This window comes from Nannobrachium achirus (assembly GCF_963921795.1).
Source record: "Nannobrachium achirus genome assembly, chromosome: 11".
Taxonomy (NCBI): domain Eukaryota; kingdom Metazoa; phylum Chordata; class Actinopteri; order Myctophiformes; family Myctophidae; genus Nannobrachium; species Nannobrachium achirus.
Genome location: NC_137820.1, coordinates 15,145,521 through 15,161,884, shown reverse-complemented (window position 1 = coordinate 15,161,884; position 16,364 = coordinate 15,145,521). Strand labels below are relative to the sequence as shown.

Below are 16,364 nucleotides of genomic sequence, written 5' to 3'. Positions count from 1 at the left end.
CCCTCCACCTTGGGCCCTGGTAACTCAGTCCCACTTTTACCCCCCTTGTGACGCCCCTGACTATCAGAGTTAAGAGGAGACATTGACATTTCAGAGTTTGAGAAACACTGATCTAATCTATATCTAATTTAAACAAGTGTTGATCTTACATCCGTGGAACTTGGAAGATGGCGCTGTCCACTCCGGTGCCGGCCCCCTCGTCGCTGTCGAAGCCGTCTCCCACCAGGCTTGGGGCAGACAGCACCACAGACCCCGAGAGGTCACCCAGCCGGTGACCTGGCCCTGTGGGTGACCAGAGCACATACAGCACGGTGAGGGAGGAGGAGATATGGAAGACAAAATGGGCTTTAACATTTGGCATGTTGGGGGGAAAGGCATGTTTTCATATCAATATTAGGGCATTCACGAATAGTGATTTTTAGTATTCGAATTATTCGACCTCAAAGTATTCGAATAGTCGAATATTCGACAGGACTGGCCAAACTGTCAAATATTAAGTAAGCAAGAGGCGAACATTGTGAAAATATATTTATTTTGGGGGTCACAGCCTAAAAAGGTTTGAGAACCCCTGGTATAGAGCATTAACAAATTCATCCACCAGGGGCATTGACAACTCATTCTTATGACTTCCTATCTAGCCAAGCTTTATAAACTATATATTTTTTAAAGAGAAAAAAGAAAGAAAAAAAAAGCGAATATTCGACTTCGGTGAACAACGTCGAATAGTGACTTTGATATTTGAATATTCGAATATTTGGTGAATGCCCTAATCAATATCATGTTACGGTAAAGTTTATGGCCTCACAATTTCTTCTGTGTGTGTATGTGTGTCTGGGTGTACTAAATTAGAGGCTATTTTTATTTGATTATGTATTTTACTTAAAAGGTGGTGTGTGTGTCCTCAAACATGATGCAGGAGATTAGGGTCAGGGTTGGTGTTAGGGTTGGGGTTAGAGTTGGGGCTGCAGATTGTGGGTGTGGTTATTGTTGGGGTTAGGGTGTTGGAGATTGGGTTAGAGTTGGAGTTGGGGTTTGGGGTTAGGATTAACAGAGGGCTATTAGGGCATAGACACACTGCCCTGGAGATAATATGGACAGCAGCATCTAAGAGATCCTCCACTGACACCACAGATGCACATTCAACAGGACAGAAACACTTCACACCGCCTGCGCAACATCCCTCTCTCTGGATCAGAGGGAGCACAGATCAATGTCGGTGAGAAGTTAGCAAAGGAAATGAACCTCCAACAATGCCCACAGTATTCACCAGAAGTCATCCATTTCAACCCACAGCTGATGTCCTTGGTTTTCTGGCAGCTATGCTCAGAATACGTGTGATTGATTTTTGGAGCATACTGGCATGTGTGAATTGTTTCTGTCTAGACTGAGGGTTGGATAAACTCTCTGCCTTCAAGACCAAAATAGCCACTGTTTTTTTTTCTTTCTTGAAAATGACTGTAATAATGGATCAATTCCCATTTTAAGATAAACAGCCAGCAGGACTTAAGTTGTTGAAGACAAGAGATTGCAACCCCTAATTGTTAAAAAAAAAATAAGATAAGGGACAAGATGATAAAATGCAATGGAAAGCCAACACAAAGGAAACTTAAAAGATTTAGTAGGTGCTGAAATTAGTTATTATATTGTTATTATGTTATGTCTTACTTATGTTACATTTGAATAGCAACATATCGTCACTGTCGGGCCAAAACCTCGTATCTCCAAGTTTCAAATGTGTACGTTTTTTCGCGAAGTAAAGCCCTGCTTCATCAGACAAGGCCGTCGCACAAAAGTAGTGAAAACAGCAGATCTACAAGCACACAACGCGCGTTGTGTGCTTGTAGATCGGCTGTTTTCACTAGCTTAAATCATTTTTAAAATCATAAAAAACAAACGGTTTTGGACATACAAGGTTTCCACCTGACAACGACGATATGTGTCATTTTGGGTTCTTTCATGTCTGTTTATTGTGATTTGCATTAAAGTGTTAATGATTAATTGGGATTAGTCATATTCAGCATTCCATTTCCGCTTTGTGGTCTCACCTTCCCTTTGACACTTCTGTTCCTCTCATCATCGTCAGATGACGGCTGTCTTTACTCTCACTGGCCGCTGAGCGAGGAGTCAGGCTCAGTTTGAACGCCCATGGTATGTCTGTGTTTCCTGCTTTGGTTTGTCAGTCTCAGAACCGCACGTATGTTTAGAGGGAGTGGGAACGGGATCATAGGAGTAGTAGGCGGGGAAGGGAACCTGAACGTCTCAAAATCCATGTGTGTGTTTCCTTCTAAGGGTTCATTTATGTCACACACATGCACGCACACACACACAGAGCACTATAAAGGGCATCATAATGGTCAGGGGTTGTTGCTAGCCGGGGGAATCAGAGACTACATGCTGTGACAGTGATGCTAACGTCTCTCACACTAAGGTGACATATAGTGGGATGACGTGACAATGTATTTCATCTGTATTTAACATGCTGCAGTAAAGAAATTACTTATTATATTGTTATTACGGTATGAAATATACAGCCTTTGTTGGGCATGACCATTGGAGGAGTACAATTTAACGTAATTAATTTGGCCCAATGGTACTTATGTGTTAAAGTTTGCCATTCTAGCTTGGTTTCTATACTGGGGTTTAGCTATCCACACTGGAGTTCTGTACAAACATTATGTGTGGGATTGCCACATGCACAGTCCACTAGGAAAAGGGGGGAGGGTTGGGTTTCTGGGACAATATTATTTTTAGCTGGTCTACCCTACCTATTCCATGGCTCTGCTGATTAATCTGACGTGAATGTGTGTGAATATGTGTGTCTTACAGATTTGTATATCTTTTGGCAGACACTAACAACTTTGTGTCCTACTTAAAGGGGAACTAAATCCTATGTCCTTTTGTTTTTTGCTTCCATCTAAAGGTGAAAGAAAATATCAAAAGGTCTAGGCAGACTGTAGTACACTCTGATGTATGCGACACAGCATTACATTACAACGTCCCACGCTCAGCCTAGCCCTTTTGATGATGTTTTTGTTGCCTTTAGAAAGTTAACAAAAAAGGGGGCCTCGGATTTAGTCACCAGGACACTGCTGGGGCTTTTCCATATTTGTCTGTACTGACGAATCCATGGTACTCAGTGCATCTACTTAGATGGATTACATCTATGGAACAAACTTATTATTCACAAACTGTGTCAGTTAAAGGCAGTAAAGGCATTTTCTGTGCCTTCATGTCAGATGTAAAAGTGATTTACAGGCTATAAGATTTGACAAGTTCTTAAGTTTATGTCTACAATACCTTGATGTTCTCAACTGATCTCAGTCACTGAACAGGGTTGTTTTATACTCTAACTTTCTGTTCTTACTGAGATGTGTCGCCATTTTAGGAAACAGAATAAGTCCTTAAATAAGGCCTTTGCCGAGCCATGTGGCCCATAGGGCAGAAAGAGAAAGAGAAAACTACGGTAAGTTCATCAAAACACCCTGTTGAGCTCTAAAGAAACGATATGAGGAGAGCAAAAGGTAAATAGGAAAAGTGTTAAGGAGCGAGCGAACGAACGAACGGGCGGGCGGGCGGACGGACGGACGGACGAACGACAGGTCAGGTTTTATCAAGAGATTGCAACAAAGCTAGCATGCGAAAAGGAGAGGAAGCACGTTGCGGGAGGCGTATCACAGGTAGGGGCGGGGTTTACTTGGTTGGAGGCGGGACTGTTGCACGGCAGCCTCGGCGGCCGCTATGGCAATCCCAGCGTCCTCGAGGTGTGCCTGGGTGACGCTGCTCTTGCTCTGGCTGCGGGAGGGGCCGTGGGAGCGCAGCTGGCCGTCAGAGGAGGACTTAGAGCTGCCCGGACTGCTGTGGGACTTTTCCAGTGGGGTCATCTGCATGTCTGGAGGAAGAGGGAGCAGAGTGTGAGAGTTCTGGACAGCGTTGATTCTGACGGGCCTTGATGGCGTCATAATGCCTGATTTTACCACTTGGTTACATGCTGAAATTAGCTGATCTACAAGCTCACGACGCGTCGCAGCGCGTTGTGAGCTTGTAGATTGCCTATTTTCAGAGCGCAACCAAACATAAAATCACCTGTCTTTTAGTTCTACTGGATCCCTTCTCCTCCCTAACATTTTAGTCTGACCACCGGAGAGACGGGTGACAGCCGGGATGTCGACGGCACCCTGGAGCAGTATGGGTTGGCGCCCCAGCCTGTGTCTTCCGTGAGGAAGAGCCCAAACAAACCCACGGTGAGGCCTTTAGGAGGGCCAGTCAAGCCGCTAGCGGCTCAGGAACCCACTGCACCTGAATTAGATGTTCGGCACTGGGAGTCTGGTGCTAAGCACAGGTCCTGGACCTGGTGAGAGCAGGAGTGGACCTGGTGATGACGCAGGAGGAGCCCGGCCATGAGTTAACCCACAGAGCCTGGTCCTTCCACGGGCCAGATTGCCTCTCCCAGTCTCGGCAGAGTAGTTCCGGAGCAGCAGAGTGTTGCCCTGTCTTTCCCTAATGGGACTGATCGTGGGTAGCCACTGGGACGTAAAGTCGGGACTTGATCACCCCGGCTGGGTCACCTGAGCGAAGAGTATGATGTTGCGAGACCCGAAACCCCTATGACCTTGGGCTACATCACTGAGGATACTACCAGGTGCATCCATGCAAAGTTTTCTTTTTTTTTGTTCCAGTCTACTTTTTATTTGTTGACGAAATTGTCAATATATTTATATTTTGTCTTAGTTTGTGTCTTAGTCATCATATCTTAGTTTTTGTTCAGTTTTTATTTAGTTTTAGTCAGTGAAAAAAGTAACCAACAAACATCTTTCGTCATAGTTTTACGAAATCAACACGGGAAGAATTTGCATTATAGCAACAGTGTTCTGGTCCAAATGGCTTCTGTAAAATGACATGCACACACAGGGTGTAATTACAGCAGTCGGGAGGAAGCCATCAGTATTTGTCGTCGCCATGACAACAGGCTCCATCTCTATGACAACTGAGTACCTATCGCTCAAATTATAGCTTCTGTCACTCGAGCAAACATTCGCTTAACGCCAGTTTAGCATAAGAATTGGTGTCATTATTCAGAGAAAAAAAGAAACTAGTTACAGTGGACTACAGTGCTTCTGTATGGGGGCAGAGACATGGACCCTCACAGATCGGCAGGAAAGGGCCCTAGGATGGCGCCCAGGGGCGTCACAAGGGGTAGGAAAGTGGGACTGAGTTACTAGGGCCCAAGGTGTTGGAGGGGCCTTAATTATTTCTTACTTTAGCTGTTGAAAAATAGCAGATATACAAGCTCACAGCGCGGCACCGAGTACCGCGCTGCGAGCTTGTAGATCTGCTATTTTTGAAAAGTCGTGAAAATGTGTGCAAATCTTTAAATATGTGTATTTTTTTAAGCGAACATTTGTAACTCAAATTTTGCTTCTGGGGGGGTCCCTGGAACTAAATATTTTGAGATGGGGGTCCGTGGCCAAATACATACCATTTTGGGGGTCCTGCACATGAAAAGGTTTGAGCTCCACTGACATCGAAACATAGGTTTTTTTTAAAAAACCTTAGAAGGATTTGAAATATTCAAAGATTTTCATGATTTTTCTAAAATAGCAGATCTACAAGCTCGCAGCGCGGCACCAAGTGCCGCGCTGTGAGCTTGTATATCTGCTATTTTTCAATAGTTAAAGCACAGGGGCCCCACAGTGAATACTTGTACCCAGGGCCCAGAATTTGGTGCGACACCCCTGATGGCGCCTACACAAGAATGCCACGAATGGCACTAGGTGTCACATGGGCGGACCACATCGGAAACATGAACCTCTACAGGGACCTACCACAGGTCACAGACAAGGTCAGAGAGAGAAGGATATGGCTGGCTGAGCACTGCGTCAGGCAACCGGTGGCAAGCAAACTGACACTGTGCGAGCCAACCCAGGGCACAGCTAGGAAAGGAAAGAGGCGCACCACCGTCAGTGGTGCATTGGTGATTCAATGTTTGGGGGGGTTGTTTATCGAGAGACGTCACGCGCACGTCGCGCAACGCCTACTATACAGGTCTATTGATATGAATACAGGCTCGTTTCTTTGTTAAGACACCCTGTTGAGGTGTGAACTTGGGGGGTTTTGGCATCAATGCATGTCTGTTTGCGCGCGACCCCGGACTATTATAATGACCACCGTCCTACATAGATGCACTGCGACGTGTCAGTGGAGCTAACAAAAAAACGCTGCAGAGCTCTAGAGCCTGATGTGAGACAGGAGGGGGAGTGAAAGGCAATTATTCAGGAGTCCCGAGTTGGAGTTGGCTAGTCCACACTCTCGCATTGCATCGCAAATATAATAAAATAAGTAAAATTGTGCGAGAAACAAGATACTGTATAAGTGTGCCAGAAACATAATAAAAGTCCATAAAATCATCAATCAAGTAGATCATTCAGGTAGTACAACAAGTCTATAAAAGTGTATTTTAGAACACTGAACTCAAAGCACAAAGGAACATGAGGAGCGGGTGTTCCTCACCTTTGGCAGGGTCAGGGAAGATTCCATGGCTCCTGCTCTTGATAACAGAATTCTTAGGGGAATCGTGACCCTCCTCGCACTGTCCATGACCCTGTCCCATGCCCTGCCCGTGCCCCATCCCTGGGCCCAGCCCAGGACCTGTCATATGGCCCTGTCCCCCTCCGGACCCCGGGGGGCCTTGACCAGAAGGGTGGGCCCTGCTGTGCTCGATGGTCTCACTCTGCTCCCTCAACGGAAGCCAGCGAGGAGTGTTGTCCAGCTGTGTGGTGTTGGACAGGTCGATCAACACCTAACACACACACACACACACACACACACACACACACACACACACGCACGCACACGCACACACACACACACACACACACACACACACACACACACACACACACACACACACACACAGAGAGAGAGAGAGAGAGAGAGAAAGGCGGTTTTGCACTGCATGATCAGGCACATGCACACATAGACATCAAAGCCCTTTTTATTTATCCGTCTGTAAAAAGGGCCCTCTCCAGACCATGAATGCAGTTTTTACTATGGTGAAAGAAACACAAATGCCCTCTTTCCATGCCATAACTGAAGGCAGCATTCAAACTCTCCTGAACTTGAATGCAGAATCTTATGTTGAAAGAATTGCCCTCTCTGTGTAGAAATCAAGCATTGAAAATAGCTGACCTCCAAGCTCACAACGCGTCGCAGCTGCTATTTTCGAGATGTTATCCAAAAGCCCTTTTATAAATTTCAGCCCCTGCCTCTCTAACATTCTCTGCTCGTCCCTGTGCATGATCATTCATCACTGCCTTTGAGATTTTTCGTACAAGCATGAAACAAAGGCCAGACTTCAGCAATTTTGGGATGGGTTGTAATAAGGCTGAGACGTGCTGGCCATTGGGAAAGGCGGGACAACTCCCGAACGGCCGGTTCATTCCCGGCCGGTCCAGGCCGGCCATTAGGACAAAAATAAAAATAAAATGTCGGCCTTTGTTCCATTTTGGGGGCTGGGCTGCCAACAAAGTAAATCGTCACTGTCGGGCAGAAACCTTGTATCTCCAAGTTTCAAATTTGTAAATTTTTTCGCAAAGCAAAGCCCTGCTTCATCATAGAAGGCTGTCGCACAAAAGTAGTGAAAACAGCAGATCTACAAGCACACAACGCCTCGCGGTGCGAGGCGTTGTGTGGTTGTAGATCGGCTGTTTTCACTAGTTTAAATCATTTCCCCAGCACGTCCCTGTTGGGATGAGACGCTAATCTGAAACGTTAAAGTATAGGCTGATCAAGGCATTGGGTAGAGGTGAATATTAAACGTGTGTGACAGGCACGGTGACTCAGACACCGCAGGGGACTTACTTCTCCCAGGAAGTCGTTGGAGGAGGTTCTGTCATAGTCCCACACTGTCACCTCCAGTGTCTTCTTCTTCAGCTGGACAGAGAGAGGAGAAGAGAAGGCAGGGAGAGAAGTGTGACATTGGAGCGTTTATGTAACCTCGCGTCACAAGGCTCTCTCGGGGGAAAGCCTGGTATTCGTTTACAACAGGTCGGCGTCCTAGGTCGGCGGTGTAGCTTTGTTTTGATTCGTAGTCTGCATTAAGAATAGCATTTCTTGTGTATAATAAAGGTAGACACACGCTAAATAGTATCTGGTAAGTACACTCACATTTATATATTTTTTGCATTTCAAAATAATAATCAAAACTACGTTGCATCCAGGGTTGTTGGGTAGGCCCTTAAATAATGATGCCATGGAAATGGGAATCAGTTTGGGTTAGAAACAATTCCGGTTTTATAGTTCCGGCCAAAAAGTGGTCCCTTTTGACTAGGAAATGACGTTGGACGCCATCCGCTCCCGGCCGGATCAAAGCCCGAAATGTGAAGCAATCCCAGGCTAGCGTTTACGAGAGACAAATATGCCTCACGTAATGTGATGGCGTGTGCGCGATTATGTTTTCTGCCGTGTGTGTGTTTTCAGGTTTGCCACGTCCCTATCTGAGTGGCCAAATGACCCACACACCACACCTGAAAGCAATTAAACGCTCAGTAACACTGCTCCTTTTCTTCACTAAGCTGTTTGCTAATAGGCTGCTTTCTTGTTGTTTCAGTTAGTACTTTATACAGCTCTGTTTAGACGTCCCTTTGCTGACTAATAGTTGGCAGAATTGGCTTTGTCTACTGGTCTTGGAAACCGCAAGGAATCAGCACTGTCTGGCTTTATTTTGCTCAGCCTTTTTCTCCTGTTTTTGTTATACATTAGGGAGCTTAGTGTTGTTTTTCTGTTGGAACCCGTAGATCTGAGGAGCGTTTTGTTGGGTTCTTTTGTTTATTTTGGCCCTGGAGACCCTGGCGACATGATTGCTTCCATTTTGCTGCTATAGAGGGTATGAGCAATTGAGCATGCATAAAGTAAATGGCAAATCGAGTGGCAAATCGAGTGGTAAAGTGAGTGGCAAAGTGAGTTTAATCTTGTTTAACATCGTTTAATGCAATCGGATAGGGCTTTTCTGTTGGATGTATGGGCTGTCAAGGCCAGAAAGTTGTTTTTTTGCCACTCAGTAGGCGTTCCTGCATAACTTGGCCTAGACATTAGGTTGCAACAGAACAATGTGTACATTTCTTTATGGGAATGTGTAGGAAGTGATGGAAGCTGGTTTACGGCTGTGGGTTCAGCCAGTGACTCAATGCCCACATCCTTTTAACAGCAGCTCATGCCAGTGGAGAGATGTGCTTAACAGTGGGCAGCCTCAGAGGAACTGTTGAAACACTGCCTAAGCTGGCTTAGGAGTGCAACAGCAAATCGATTTAATCAATTATATATTACAGGTATATAAAAAAAAAAAACACTTAGAATTAAATTGATTGACTCCAGGTGAAGGAGTTTAAGTATCTCGGGGTCTTGTTCACGAATGAGAGAAAGGGGAAGATGGAGAAGGAGATCAGCCGGAGAATCGGAGCAGCAGGAGCCGTTTTGCAGTCGCTAAATCGAACTGTGGTGAAGAAAAAAAAAGAGTTGAGCCGGAAGGCAAAGCTCTCTGTCTACCGAGCAATCTTCGTTCCTACTCTCACCTATGGTCATGAAGTGTGGGTCATGACCGAAAGTATAAGGTTGCGGGTGCAAGCGGCCTAAATGGGTTTCCTCAGACGGGTGGTATCTCCCTTAGAGATAGGGTGAGAAGTTCAGTCACCCGAGAGAGACTTGGAAAGGAGTCAGCTTAGGTGGTTCGGGCATCTAGTACGGATGCCCCCCGAGCGCCTTCCTAGGAAGGTCCTCGATGCGCGTCCCACTGGGAGGAGACCCCGTGGCAGACCAAAGACCAGATGGAGGGATTATATCTCCAAACTGGCTTCCACTCCCTCACACTGAGGGGAGTGGAAGAAGTTGCACAGGATAAGGAAATCTGGAGGTCTCAGTTGGAACTGTTACCCCCGCGACCCGATTCCGGATAAGCGGTTGAAGATGGATGGATGGATGGACTTAGAATAAAAAAATACGCTGTTTTACTCTTCAAAATGTTAATAAAATGTCGACATGGCAGACCTACAGTATCACCAGATATTGCGAAGCTGTGAGCATGTAGATTTGCTATTTCTTTGTGACACTGTGGTACAATTAAGTATTAAATAGAGCTATTCAATTAAACATATATTAATCGAAAAAGTAATCTATAATCGCTATGAGAATATAATCGATAGTTGCAGCCCTACACTGGCTTCACACAATATGATGACCTCTAATAGCCGCGACATGCAGCACACTGCTGTAACCGCAACGCTATAGGAGCACTGGTGTCAGTGTTTCGTGCACACAGGCAGGCACACTTCCCAAAATGTCTTTCCCCTTTGTTTTGCTGTAGTGATTGGCAGCCAGGCAGCGTGTTTTGGAGCGTTCTGCCTGTGGTGCGGCAGAGGCAGATTGTTAGCCACAGTAGCCTACTGGGAAAAGAAATAAGAGGCAACATGGCATCGCAAAAAAAAAAAAAAGAAGAAGAAGAGAAAAACAGCTCCTGGCAAGCAGACAGTAATGGCTCCAGCCAAGTCCCAAAATAAGACATCTGTGTTTATTCCAAATTCCCTACAGTGTACCTGGGTACAATGTAAAATCCTGTGCTAATGTTACTCTCAGAGTTACAAAGGTTTAATACTAATGCAGTGGTGCTAATAGCCCTGCATCCTGTGTCTAAACTAAGCATCACTGCATCCCGGGGATGCATACCGGTACAACTCTATCCTTCCTGCTATCAGTCATTTCACTGCACCAGCTGAGCTGCATGTGGTGGAGTCTCCACAGCTGTGCGTTCTGGCAATATTGATGAGGTGATTGAGATCATCTTGTAAATCCATGCTTCTGTCCTTTATTAACAACATACAAGTAGCTATTTGCCACTATTTGTTTAAATCAAAGTCCTTTGTGATGTTTTCACAGTTGATACATATACCGGTATATGTGTGTGTGTGTGTGTGTGTGTGTGTGTGTGTGTGTGTGTGTGTGTGTGTGTGTGTGTGTGTGTGTGTGTGTGTGTGTGTGTGTGTGTGTGTGTGTGTGTGTGTGTGTGTGTCGTCGCGGGACCCATAAAAAAATGGGACCCATTGAAAACCTAGCAACATCACTGCTAATGGTTTCACTATGTACTGTACCTGGATAGAACACTTTTATATTTGTGTAAATTGGTGTGGGAGTGTGTGTTTGACGTTTGTGTGTGTGTGCGTGCGTGCGTGCGCGCACGCGTGTGCGCGCAGGGGCGTCACAAGGGGTAGGAAAGTGGGACTGAGTTACTAGGGCCCAAGGTGGTGGAGGGGCCTTAATTATTGTATACTTTAGCTATTGAAAAATATCAGATATACAGTACAAGCTCACAGTGCCGCGCTGTGAGCTTGTATATCTGCTATTTTTGAAAAGTTGTGAAAATGTGTGAAAATCTTTGAATATATGTATTTTTTAACATTTCCAACTCAAATTTTGCTTCTGGGGGGGGGGGTCCCTGGAACTAAATATTTTGAGATGGGGGTCCGTGGCCAAATACATATCATCTTGGGGGTCCTTGACATAGGTTTCTTGCACGCATTTTCACGATTTTTCAAAAATAGCAGATATACAAGCTCGCAGCGCGGCACTCGGTGCCGCGCTGTGAGCTTGTATATCTGCTATTTTTTTTAATTAATAGTGTTTGTGCACCTGCTCCAGGTGGATGTTCTTGTAGATGACCGTCTGGTTCCATTCGGGGTTCATGGTCTTCTGGGCGTACTTGGTCCTTCTCTTATTGTCGGCGCTGTGATGTCATGACAGTGAAAAACATTAGACGCGTGTCTCTTTCCTGTCTAACACATGGCATGTTGGTCAAAACACGGTCACATAATCAATAAAATCATAACTCAGAAGATGCTTGTAAAACTCCCAGGCCAAACCAAAGTTTTAAAAATACACAAACACAATGAACCAAAATTAACATCCGATGCCAAATTAACTCCGAAAAAGTATTTGAACACCCACTCTGTTTTAGCGCGCCAGCATATTTCACCAACAGTGCAAGCACAAAACCGTGAATTATTAGAGACAGAAAGAGGACACAGAAAGAACAGAGGGAGAGGTCAAGGGAAAAGAGGGAAGCAGACAAAAAAAAAAAAAAAAAAGTAAAACAGTGATAAGCGCATTCTTGTTGAATTTAACAGATAATGAAGGCGGGGAAAGGAATGAAAAAAAGAAAACACTTTGGAGTCATATACTGATGTGAATGGGGTGAAGGAAGAATGGGATCAACTGAAAGGGAAGAGCAGCGCCACACTACCTTGCATTCTGGACAACCATGACTTGGCTGAGGTTCAGTCCAGAAGTGGGAGAGGAGGAGGGCAGTTATCACAAACAAGGAAAGCAAAAACACAAACAAAACAGTCAGAGGAGGAACCCAAGGGGCTAAAGGAGAGACAGTGAAGAATAGAATCTTTGTGATGTGCGTCACAGACTTGCGCCCTGAGCGCCGTATGAGGTGCGAGGTTCAAAAGAAGAAAAACCCTCCAAATGCATACATGAAAGGGTACGACTTAAAATTCAAAACCTGTGCTGTTATACGCGCTGGGGCTCTAAAAGCAAGGTCATGTGGAGATCCCTCCTCGAAATGAAACGGCACATGAACAAAAGCAATCACAAAGGGTGGGTTTTATTTTCCGGACCCCGGAGTAGGGTGTAGGAGGAGAAGGGACTATACAATCTCATAAACAGTTCTGATAGGGCCATTAGCTAAGAGCAGATACTGTTACAGGGCAGATAAAGGCCTTATCGATCTGTTCTCTGGCTATTCACGAGAGGGAAAGTGGGCTTGTAGGGAGTGCCTGACTGGGGAGATGATACTAGAGAGATAATCCTTCACTCGAAAAGTGGGCTGAGCCTTTTTAATTCAATGCCACGCCAAAAAAGCTCGGTGAACACAGCACTTAACGTGCATGGATGAGTTATTCCAGGGCTTCCCCAAACCTTTTCAGCTCGAGACCCAAAAGAGAAATAAATGTGTTGTCTTTTCGGGACCCAAACTTACAAAAATACATGATGAATGAATCACTTTAACCCTCTTTAAAAAATAGTGAAAATAGCCTCACAATATCACGTGCGTGTTTGCGTCTTGAATTTGAAGATATGTTATTTTCACAATTTTCATTTGTAACATTTGTGAAAATGTTTTTGAAACCCCCCAAAAAAGAAAGAAACTGATATATATATATATATATATATATATATATATATATATTAGGGCTGGGACTTTAACTGATTAATTGCGATTAATTAATTGCAGAAAATTAACGCGATTAAAAAATGTTACGCATTTTAATCGCACTTAGTTTTTGCACCACAGAACCTTGAGTTTCGGGCATACCGATCATAGCGATGCACCAACCAAGAAGAGACAACAAACACAAAGGGAGAAGTAGCCGATCAGAGCGCTTTGCTTGGCCCAGTGGATGCAAAATTTAGATTTAAAAATTCTCACTCGTTGATTCACTTGTACAACAAAATGTGTTTTACTTGAAAAAAATGCTTCTCAGGTCAAATATCGATGTGCGATTAAAATGCAATTAATTGCGATTAATTAATCACAGAGCCTGTAATTAATTAGATTAAAATTTGTAATCGCATCTCAGCCCTAATATATATATATATATATATATATATATATATACACACTGTATATATATATTTACTCGCGAGTCGCAACCCAGAAAAACTGGTCCAGTGTGTTTGGGAATCATTGACTGACACTAATATAGGGTAGGCTACTCATGGTCATGGTGTATCTCTGCATCCTCATGACACCGCCACAAGTCTCAGCATCTGATCTCATAGGTTGATTGGCTGGCAAATCGACTCTAATTTCATCATTCACTCACTGATTTGCCGATTTATCCAATTATTAGCCGCCACCATTGTCATTCACTGCCTTGTTTCCTTAGCTACTTAGTTCCAGTCTCAATCAAGACTCACTCGTCACCTCCGGTTAAGTAGTAGTAATTCAATTATACACAACAGCACAATCCACAGAGGGGGGAAAACAACAAAGGGACAGCGAGAGAGACAGCGGACGAGACAGACGCACAGAAATTAACGCAAAAACAGACACGGACCAGACAGTGAAGGACAGAAATGGGTAGGGAAGCTCACCCTCTTCCGGGCAGCAGGTAGACCTTGACGAAGGGGTCAGAGTAGCCGTTGTTATCTCTCTGGGCCAGGTTCCTGGCCTGCAGGACGTGGACGATCAGGTTCCCCAGGTTTCGGTCGTAGTTGATCTGGAGCTAGGGGTGGGCGATATGGTGATAAGTATCCTTGAGACCATACAATATCTCCGATACAGGGACGTGCTGGCCATTGGGAAAAGCGGGACAACTCCCGAACGGCCATTAGGAAAAAAATAAAAAATAAAATGTCGGCCCTTGTTCCATTTTGGGGGCTGGGCGGCCAACAAAGTAAATCGTCACTGTCGAGCAGAAGCCTCGTATCTCCAAGTTCCCTGCTTCATCATACAAGGCCGTTGCACAAAAGTAGTGAAAACAGCAGATCTACAAGCACACAACGCCTCGCATCGCGAGGCGTTGTGTGCTTGTAGATCGGCTGTTTTCACTAGTTTAAATCATTTTTAAAATGATAAATACAAAACAAACGGTTTTGGACATACAAGGTTTCCACCCAACAACGACGAAATATAACTCATGTACAGTAATCGGCCCACTGGCTTGTCACTTGTCATGATCTGAAATGGCAAATCTTTGAGTAGCAGCAGCGCTATAGAGAGAGAGATCTCTCTCTATAGCGTGCAATGAGGGCCCCTCCAACTCTTTTTCCCGGGCTGAATCAGGGGCCCAGCATGTCCCTGTCTCCACAATATGCCTTTTCAGAGATATCGTATATATCGAGATACGATGAGGGAGCCTTATACAAAATCCTGTTGAATTGTTAATACAGAGATTGATTGCAAAATTCACTTCTGCATTTTGGTCTAAATCGGTAGTTTTCAAACTTTTACAGTGTCAAGGTCTCCCCTTAACTTTGACAGTATACAAATGAAACCAAATGGACCCATCATGTGTATACTATCAGGGTCAATTTAGACCTCCGAAAATGATCTTTTTCTTTTAGTTTTTGTTACCTTGTAGGTGGTTGTAAACCAACATGAAAAAGAATCGTGATAAGATCGTGTATGGTGATACCGGTTGGAAATATATCGTGATATTGTATTTTTCCATATCGCCCACCCCTATCTGGAGCTGAAGGATAGATAGCAGACAGAGAAGGAGCCGACCCACAGCCTGTAGGCGTCGCTAGTGCAGCAACAAGGAAACACAATCCCCCGGCCGGCTTCCCACCCATGAACACAGCCGGTCGTTCGATGGAGCAGTCAGTCAAGCCAGATCCCATTCTCTCTAATGCGGTCGGCGAGTGCTTTTCCTCTGCACCACCCGATTGCACAGCACTTTAAGAAAAAATACTACGAATACAAATCTAGGTGGAAGCATTTATTTTTGCATATAGTGAAAAGATTATTGTATTTTGTAGCAGTAGTTCTCAACCGGGTTTGACAGGAATAATCCACCTTTTGGGCATCTTGACGGTGAAGTGTGTGGGGGTTGTTCATTATTCACAACCCTGTCAGAGCATCTCCCGACCTAGCCTGGCGTTGCCAGCCTCTTTCACACACTTCTCGGTCTGGAACACCACGCTACCCCCGACCCACCTTTGGTTCTCGCCCCACTGGTTGAGACACACTACGCTCTAGTGTGTGTGTGTTTTTTTTCTTTTTGAAAGTGAGAAAGAGAATGTGCTCTGTACCTGTATTTCTCCAGTGATGGGATGAGGCCTCAGCATTTCTGATGACTGAAAAACACAAAAGGGCACAATTTTAAAGGCAGAGGACCTTTGCTGTATATCATGTCACAAACACCTATAATGAAGAGAGTAGTGCACGCATATCTGTGGCCCAGGTGCTAGACAAGCAGAATCATGAAGGAGGACATAGAGTCTGCACACTGGTTAAGCTCCATAAGTTTATTGCTGGTCAACGTTTCGATCTTAATAGATCTTCATCAGGACATAAATGACGAACACCTATACCCCCATTTCTGCTGGCCTTCAACGCAGCCAAAGGTACGGCACCACCATACCTCCAAAGCCTGATCAACCCCTACAACCACACCCGTTCACTCAGATCAGCTAACACAGGGATGCTGACAGAACCCTCGAAAAAAATCTGATTCACTCACTAGCTTCCGCCGTGGACTGAAGACTCACCTCTTCATACTCCACCTAAACCCATAGAATTTACTGTAGCACTAGCCTACCCTCGATGACCATACATGAAAGGCAGGTAGCATCTCCCTCTCTGCTTT

The 16,364-nt window shown here is 44.8% G+C and overlaps 1 protein-coding gene across 1 annotated transcript in view; it reads right to left on the bottom strand.

The window, feature by feature from the left end:
* pclob (piccolo presynaptic cytomatrix protein b) overlaps positions 1-16,364 on the bottom strand; it is a gene marked incomplete at both ends in the record, with an annotated part of 116,918 nt that overhangs the window by 6,228 nt on the left and 94,326 nt on the right. The window contains 8 exon segments of the mRNA XM_080736883.1: positions 150-282; positions 3,695-3,889; positions 6,508-6,796; positions 7,858-7,929; positions 11,674-11,767; positions 12,284-12,310; positions 14,146-14,276; positions 15,808-15,852. Coding sequence (XP_080593009.1) covers positions 150-282; positions 3,695-3,889; positions 6,508-6,796; positions 7,858-7,929; positions 11,674-11,767; positions 12,284-12,310; positions 14,146-14,276; positions 15,808-15,852 — 986 coding nt within the window.